This window comes from Anastrepha ludens, chromosome X (assembly GCF_028408465.1).
Source record: "Anastrepha ludens isolate Willacy chromosome X, idAnaLude1.1, whole genome shotgun sequence".
Taxonomy (NCBI): domain Eukaryota; kingdom Metazoa; phylum Arthropoda; class Insecta; order Diptera; family Tephritidae; genus Anastrepha; species Anastrepha ludens.
The window spans coordinates 57,141,047-57,149,605 of NC_071503.1; the positions used below are offsets into that span (position 1 = coordinate 57,141,047).

General features: G+C 39.7%; 1 protein-coding gene across 1 annotated transcript; it reads left to right on the forward strand.

Annotated features, from left to right (window-relative positions):
- The first annotated feature begins 1,320 nt into the window (after window positions 1-1,320).
- Window positions 1,321-7,818, forward strand: LOC128869300 (uncharacterized). The gene is made up of 2 exons (XM_054111829.1): window positions 1,321-6,058; window positions 6,125-7,818. Exon 1 carries the CDS (start codon window positions 1,410-1,412, stop codon window positions 5,097-5,099), a length of 3,690 nt encoding a protein of 1,229 aa, XP_053967804.1. The 5' UTR covers window positions 1,321-1,409; the 3' UTR covers window positions 5,100-6,058; window positions 6,125-7,818.
- The last annotated feature ends 741 nt before the right edge of the window (window positions 7,819-8,559 follow it).

The window sequence follows — 8,559 nt, forward strand, 5'->3', positions numbered from 1 at the left end:
CTTCTGCCAACGTCAAGCCCGACGCTGCCTTCGGCCCCTATATCCGGTCTGCCACGTGCCCGCCAGCAATAATGCAGCCGTACTGCCACACCAACCCTTATTGCTTAAATCCTCTGCCAGCAAGCTACATGCCTGCAGCGTCCAACCCACAAATCACACCGCAGTTCATCAATCAAAAAGTTCAAATAGCACCCAGCACAAGCCAGGTACGTAAAATTTTAGATTTGCCAGATTTTCATGGTTCGCCCGAAGAGTGGCCTATGTTTTCTGTGGCCTTTAAGGAAACCACGGAAATGGATTCATATTCGCAATTGGAGAATCTGTTACGTCTCCAGAAAGCCCTAAAGGGGAGAGCCAAACAACAGGTGGAATCGTTGTTGATCCACCCATCCAGTGTAGATGCGGCTATGAAAACGTTAGAATTTCATTACGGTCGCCCAGAGCTACTTATTAGAAGCCAAATAGCGAAAGTTCGAGCGTTTCCACCCTTTACCGGAGGACGAATCGCCGATATACTCAATTTTAGCACAATGGTATCAAACTTAGCTGCCTTTCTAGAAAATTCCGGTGCGGTACCACATCTAAATAATCCAATGTTGCTCGACGAATTAATCAGCAAACTGCCGCTGAACAAGAGGGAAGAGTGGACTCGCCACATCTTCGAAATGCAAAAGCCATATCCCACTGTGCGTGAATTTAGCAATTGGTTGCAGCACACAGCCATGTATGTGTCCATGGCAATAGATGTTATGCCAACAAAGTATATGCCCAACGATTTTGTGTACCACAAACCTAAAATGTCGTCCAAGCCCGTAATGACTGTAACAAAAGAAGAAAAGAAGTGTTTAGTGTGTGACCAAAGCCATATTTTAAATACGTGCTCAAAATTTAAAGATGCCGATTGTTCGAATCGCTGGAGTATAGTAAAAAATAAGCATCTGTGTTTTTGTTGTTTGCAACCTGGTCACAGTGTACAGAATTGCCGCAAGCGACGAGTGTGTGGTATATCCTCGTGTAATAAATTCCACAATCGGTTGCTTCATAGTTCCAGTGATAATAACAAAAACAATATTTCATCTACTGATAAAGCTGTGGCAACTGTTCAAACTGTGTATCAAAATCCACAACATCCACTCGCTCGATCAAATTCACCACAACGTAACAAAACACTCCTCAAATATTTGCCTGTCAAGCTGAAAGGTCCCAAAGGTGAAATCAACATTTTCGCTTTCATTGACGAAGGCGCAAAAATATCTCTATTGGAGGAAAATATAGCGAATGTTCTCGGCCTCTAAGGCAAATCCAATTTACTTCGCCTGAAGTGGATAGGCAATCAAAGCATGAGCGAACAGTCGCGGCAAGTGTGATTTGAAATTGCCGGCGCAAATGAAGCAGCAACGAGTTATGAAATGAGGGGAGTGCGTACAACAAAAAAGTTGTATTTGCCGCAGCAGACGTTGAATTTGAACGACTTCATACAACGTCACGAACAATTGGCAAATATACCAATCGCCGATTACAATAATGCAGTGCCGCAAATACTTATTGGATTGTCGCATACAGAGTTAATACGAACAATAAAAACTGTGAATTTGGACGATGGCTTTGCAATCCACAAGACAATGTTAGGGTGGACATTATTTGGATCGAACGAATATCGTTCGAGTGAGGGTACTATTGGTCACGTCGATATTGAAAGCACACAATTAAACGAAATTAATTTACAAATTACAGAATATTTTGCAGCAGAAAAATTTGAAATAAAGCAATTGCCAAGCGTTCGTTTAGAAGCCGATATTAGGGCGGAAAAGTTATTAAACGAGACGACAAGGTTTGTAAATAATAATAGATATGAAACCGGCTTGCTTTGGCATAAAGATAAAGTGAAATTTCCCGAAAGTTTCAGTATGGCCATGAAGCGCTTAGAGCAAATTGAAATGAAAATGGAACGGGAAAAAGACTACGGGGAATGGTATAAAGCAAAAATCAACGAGTACATCGAAAAGGAATACGCAAAGCGACTTTCACCCGATGAAGCTAATGTAAATGCTGATCGCACATGGTATTTACCACATTTCGCCACATGTAATGTAAACAAAGGAAACAAACGTAGACTCGTTTTCGATGCCGCAGCAAAAATAAATAATATGTCGTTGAATTGTGCCCTTATGAAAGGACCGGAGGAGTATCAACCAAAATCGCTGTTGGCAATATTGTGTAAGTTTAGACAAGGCAAATTTGCAGTATGTGGTGACATATGTGAGATGTTTCACCGGATTTTGATTCGCCACGAAGATCAAAACGCGCAGCGCTTTCTTTGGAGAGGGGGCGATCGATCAAAGCCGCCAGATGTTTACGTTATGCGCGCCATGATATTTGGATCAATTAGCTCACCATGTTCTGCACAATTTGTAAAAAACGTGCACGCAGAAAAATATCGTGATGTAAATGCAAGAGCCGTCAATGCCATTGTGGATCGGCACTATGTCGACGACTATATGGACAGTTTCGATACTGTCGAAGAATGCATTAAGGTTACCAAGGATGTCATCGATATCCATAGCCACGCCGGGTTCCAGTTAAGAGGGTTGACGTCAAATTCGTACGACATTCTGCAAGCTGTATTACACAACGAGCAGCCGTGTAAGCAACAAAGAAATTATATATGCCAAGGGGAGAGTGCTACCGAGAAGGTGCTTGGAATGCACTGGAACCCAAACAAAGATTACTTTTTCTTCAAATTGCTGTTTTCAAAAGTGCCCAAAGCAGTTTTAGACTGTAGTAGACGGCCAACGAAAGGTGAGATGCTGAGCGTTACTATGTCTATATTTGATCCGCTAGGTTTCGCGTGTGGGTTGGTGCTGCGGGCAAAAGTTTTGATGCAGAGCCTGTGGACCAGGAGTATAGATTGGCATGAGCCAATCCCCGAAGACATTTATAAGAAGTGGTTGCAGTGGTACAAAACGTTGAATACCATCGAAAATTTTAAAATGCCAAGATGTTATGGCATACAATTTTTGAATCCGAATGCCGATATACAGCTACATATTTTTGTTGATGCGAGTGAGATCGCATTTGCTGCCATCGCCTTTTGGCGAATTCATCACGCAAATAATACAGACATCGTATTCGTTGCTGGCCGATCCCGGTGCAGCCCGCTGAAGCCATTGTCCATTCCGAGACTTGAGTTACAAGCAGCCGTCTTGGGAATAAAGTTGAGGGAAGCTGTCATCAACAGCCATGACGTACAGCCGCGTGAGTCAACATTTTGGTCAGATTCAAAAATAGTTCTTCAGTGGATAAGGTCTGACGCCAGGTGCTACAAGCAGTTCGTGGCACACCGTATAGCTGAGATCCTGCAAACATCCGAAGCCAGTCAGTGGAGGTGGGTACCAGGTAAAGAAAACCCAGCTGATGATGCTACACGCATAAAAACCTTTTCTCAAAATGGTAAGTGGTTAAATGGTCCGCCTTTTTTGAAATTGCCTGAGCATAGTTGGCCAGCCATGCCAACCGAATTTGATAATAGCGAATGCCAAGAGGAGAGACGCTCCAAGCAAATATATACGATATCGTCAGCGGATAGAGTAATTCCATTTAATAAGTATTCAAATTACTATAAACTTTTAAGGGTGATGACATGGGTACGATATGCCATAATGAAATTCCGTAAGGTTGATGTACGTAGAAACGTATATGCATCAAAGTTAATTATTGCGAATGAGATCAAACAAACTGAATTACTGATATGCCTATTAGTACAACAAGATGTTTTTGCTGACGAAGTTGAATCTTTACGCAAAGGTGCGCCAATTACGAAATGCAGCTCTATATTTAAGCTAAGCCCGATGTTGGACAATGAGGGCCTTATACGACTAGGGGGTCGGATAGACTATGCCGAATGCGTACCAATGTCAACAAAGCGACCAATAATATTGCCAAGGAGTCATCCTATATCACGTCTTGTAGCTAAGCATTATCACGAACTTTTTCATCACCACAACTTTGAGTCAGCGTTGTGCGCCATACGTCGAAAGTTTTGGATTCCTAGTGCGCGCCGATTATTGAGGTCAATTAAAGCTAAATGCCAGAAATGTAAAAATTTATCCGCTATTCCCGAATCACCACTTATGGGCCAAGTACCAAGCGATCGAGTTACGCCGTTCGTTCGTCCGTTCACATATTCAGGCGTTGACTACTTTGGGCCTGTCTTAGTAGCCATAGGCCGTCGTCAAGAAAAACGTTGGGTTGCACTTTTCACGTGTCTAACTATTAGAGCCATTCACCTGGAACTAGCTAGGGACCTATCAACAGATGCTGCCATAATTGTCTGCCGTAACTTTATAAACAGAAGAGGTGTACCGGTACGGCTCCGAAGCGACATGGGGACAAATTTTGTCGGCGCAAGCAAAGAAGATTGGGTGAACGTTCAAAGCGGTATGCAATCGGAGTGTGATCTTCGAGGTGTAGAGTGGGTTTTCAATGCACCTGCCAATCCATCTGCCGGGGGCATATGGGAAAGAATGGTAAGAAGCGTAAAACGAGTTTTGATGTTCACGCTGAAGGAACGAGCGCCACAGTTGGAGACCCTGCAAAGTCTTCTGATTGAAGCAGAAAATTTAATAAATTCGCGTCCATTAACACATGTGCCGGTAGAGAGTACCGACGCCGAGCCTCTGTCACCCAATCATTTCTTGCTAGGCTGCGCGAATGATGTACAAACTCCACCGCTGTCAGAGAAGATATGTTTACGCAAGCAGTGGCACATAGCGCAGCAGCTGAAGCAGACTTTCTGGAAGAGGTGGATATTGGAGTATCTTCCTACCTTGACCCGGCGTACGAAATGGTTTAAGAGGGTGAAGCCGATAGCTGTAGGTGACATCGTTATAGTTTGCGACGACAACGAGAGCCGAGGCCATTGGAAACGGGGTATCGTAACAGAAGCAAAGCCAGCCCCAGATGGTCAAGTTAGATCTGTTTTAGTCAAGACGTCAACAGGAATTTTACGGAGACCAGCGTCTAAAATTGCAGTGCTCGACGTTGGTAGCGATTCTCTCACCAGTGATGCGAATCACGGGGGGGAGGATGTTACCGATTAATAATACAATCCCATATTAAAATTGTTTTTTGTACTAATTAGACGAAAACTGTATTCAAATATTTATGTACTAAACCTGAATTATCATTTCATACTAAAAAATTCCTTTGTAATATTTTACCAAAAAATGCAACCATGCCTGAACTGTAAACGCCGTTGAATTGACCGAAGCGTGCTTTAAAAGTCCAGTTGCTTACGGAAATTCAGACGCGTACGAGGCGCGACAATATATAAAAACTTCACTTCTAAGTTAACGCAATTTAAACAACTTGTTAAACATTATTAATTTCATAAACTTTAAATTCATATACTTATAAAATATTTCATGAACAAGAAATAAAATACAGTGAACTTAAAGTGTTGTTTATTATAATTTCGGAAGCCTCGTATTTTGAGCCATTGTTGCTTTTGCCTGCAACAATGTGTTTTAAAATTACAAAAAACAAAAGTAGCCTATGCAATGCTTACGTTGTTTTATCATGCATGTAAATGCAATAGAAATAATTTGTGGAACTTAGGATTTCAGTTCGTTGTTGAAATTCGCTCGTTCATAATCTTTTAGTCGTTCATTCGTTCTCAATCATTCATTTAATCATGGATTTGTCAAGCTCTGGTGAGTATCTGCTATCTTAAATTGCAGGAACGAATATTTAGGTATATTAATTGTCAACAGAATTTGCGACGGAATCAACAGGAGCCATATGTGTGAAACTTGCTCCAAACTCTGCTGGATTATCTGTGGAACCAGTTAATTCAAATATATCGGAAAATGACGAAGAGGATGGAGAAGAGTTTTCAGCAGAATCGTCAGATTATTATATTCCAGAAACGGATGAAGAGGAGGATAATCTCGAGGGGAAAATTGAAAAATCTTCGGTAAAGCAACATGAAGTGCTCTGCGAAATCGCGGAAGAAAGCAATGATGAAAATGTAGAATTGACAGTAACACGAAAAAGAAAGGTGAGTTAATTAAAAGGTAATTTAAGAAGATGTCTCCTACAATTATGGATTTGTTGTATTCCATAGCGTAAGAGCCAGCTTTGGATGCAGAACAAAAGAAATAGTGACAGGAGTCAAGGAAAGGCTTATGTTACAAAGAGTGGTAAAGTAATTAAGGAACGTTTACCGAAGCCCGCTGATTGCAGCTGTCATCACAACAGCCCAGAACACTTCTCTGAAGAAGATCGTAAGAAAATCAATGCAGACTATTGGAGTTTGGGTGATTACTGCAAGCAACGTCTATTCCTTAGTAATAACATAAAAGTGGAAAAGTGCAAGAGGACATTAACGAGAGAATCAAGGCGGTCGAACACTCTAAAATACTTTCTAAATGACAAACAGGTCTGTAAAAAGTTCTTTTTAAATACTTTACACGTGTCAGACTGCGCGATATCTGTATTAGCCAAAAAAAAGAATCAAAGAGAATTTGTTGACATGAGGGGTAAACACGGAATGCAAAGAAAAGTAGACGAGGAGATAGCAACTCTTATTAAAAAGCACATAGAGTCATTTCCAGCAGTAGAAAGCCACTATACTCGAGCAAAGTCCCAACGCCTTTATCTGAGCTCAGACCTAACAATTACAAAAATGTATAACTTATTTAAAGAACGCCACCCAGACCTCTCAGTTAAAGAACATATGTATCGCCACATATTTTGTAACAATTACAATTATTCATTCCATCATCCAAAAAAAGGACACATGCTCAACATGCGAAATGCTCAAAAATACAGAGGACAAGGCTTCAATACAGAAATCATATGATGAACACTTAGCAAATAAAGCCCAGGCAAGACTCCACAAAGATGCTGACAAGGAGTTATCTAAAAATAACAGCAATATAAAAGTATTTACTTTTGACTTACAATCAGTGCTATTGACACCATGTAGCAATGTAAGCACCTTGTATTACAGTCGAAAGTTCGCCACATACAACAACACATTTTACGATTTAGCTAGTGGTTCTGGATATTGTTTCCTGTGGGATGAAAACCATGGTCACCGTGGGTCAGAGGAAATTGGAACCACTTTATTAAAAATGCTGAACAATTTACCCGAATCAGTAAAGGATGTTATTCTGTATTCAGACTGCTGTGGAAGACAGAATAGAAACAGATTAATTGCCACATTATTGCTTCATATGAATCATTCATTGCATTTTAATTCAATAACGATTAAATATCTTCAAAGTGGACACACACAAATGGAAGCAGATTCCATGCATTCGGCTATAGAACGAGCTAAGAGAAATATTTGTGTATATTCACCAGAAGAATGGCCATCTATACTTAGACTGGTAAGACGAAAAAATCCGTACGCTGTAGAAAGGCTTAACTACAGTGATATTATTGATCTCAAAACGGCGTTCTCAAAATTCAACCATAACTTGAAGAAAAATGTCAACAATGAATGGGTAAATTGGCGTAAAATTAAGGTTCTCCAAGTAATAAAAAGTGAAAAGAGACAGTTGTTATACAAGGAACAATGGAACGAAGACTTCAAAGTGATTGATATAGATGGCTCGAGAATGAAAAAGAAAGGAGTCACAAATTTTACATTAACTCACAAATATAAAAAAGAACTACCAATTTCTGACACAAAATTGAAGGATCTCAAAGATTTATGCAAAAAAAAATGTAATTCCTCCTGGCTCACAGACATTGACAGACTGTAATTAAAACATAATTTTATAGTAATAAAAATTCATATTAAATTTACTTATTATTCTGGTGTATTTCTTGAATAAAATAGTGTATACCATACAAAATAAAATAACGTATCAGAAACTTAATAGAAAACATTAAAAAATAAAATAGCCTATCTGATGTATTTGCAGTTTACACCTCTTCTTTGTTCACTAAAAGGATGATTATAATAATACAAATTGGTCAGTTAACAAAAGAGACTCATTTTTTTACAGTCTTAAAAAAAAAACGTCGGAAATAATAAATATTTAGAGACTTAACGAGATTTGAGTGAGAGCTACAATACTTTCGACAAAAAGTTTGAAATTCATTTTCTCAAAACATGAAAAAATTTATGGGCTATTTTAATACTAAGGGGACGAAATTACCTTGGCGCAAATTTGCGAATATGTATAGGGGTTTTCAGTAAGAGCGCTTCAACTTTTGAACTTTTTTGAATAAAACACAAACGGTTTGACTTTTTTAACTAATTTTTTTTTTATTATCGAGTTTGAACATATACATTTAAGTACGAAATTCGATTTCTTTTGCATGACCACCGCGTGCACGTTTTACGAAGTCCAATTGTTGAACCCAATTTTCGACCACTCTTTTGCATAAATCGGCCGAAATTCCAGCAATTTCGCGTTCAATACTGGCTCTGAGCTCACAAATCGTCGCCGGCTTGTTACTGTAGACCAATGACTTCACATAACCCCAAAACGGGACGGCTTGTTAAATGGACCGTAAAATGGCCGTAATGCTCTTAAAGTAGCA

Excerpts from the sequence above, each read along its gene's own strand:
- LOC128869300 (XM_054111829.1), top strand. The coding sequence starts at position 1,410 with ATGAGGGGAGTGCGTACAACAAAAAAGTTGTATTTGCCGCAGCAGACG.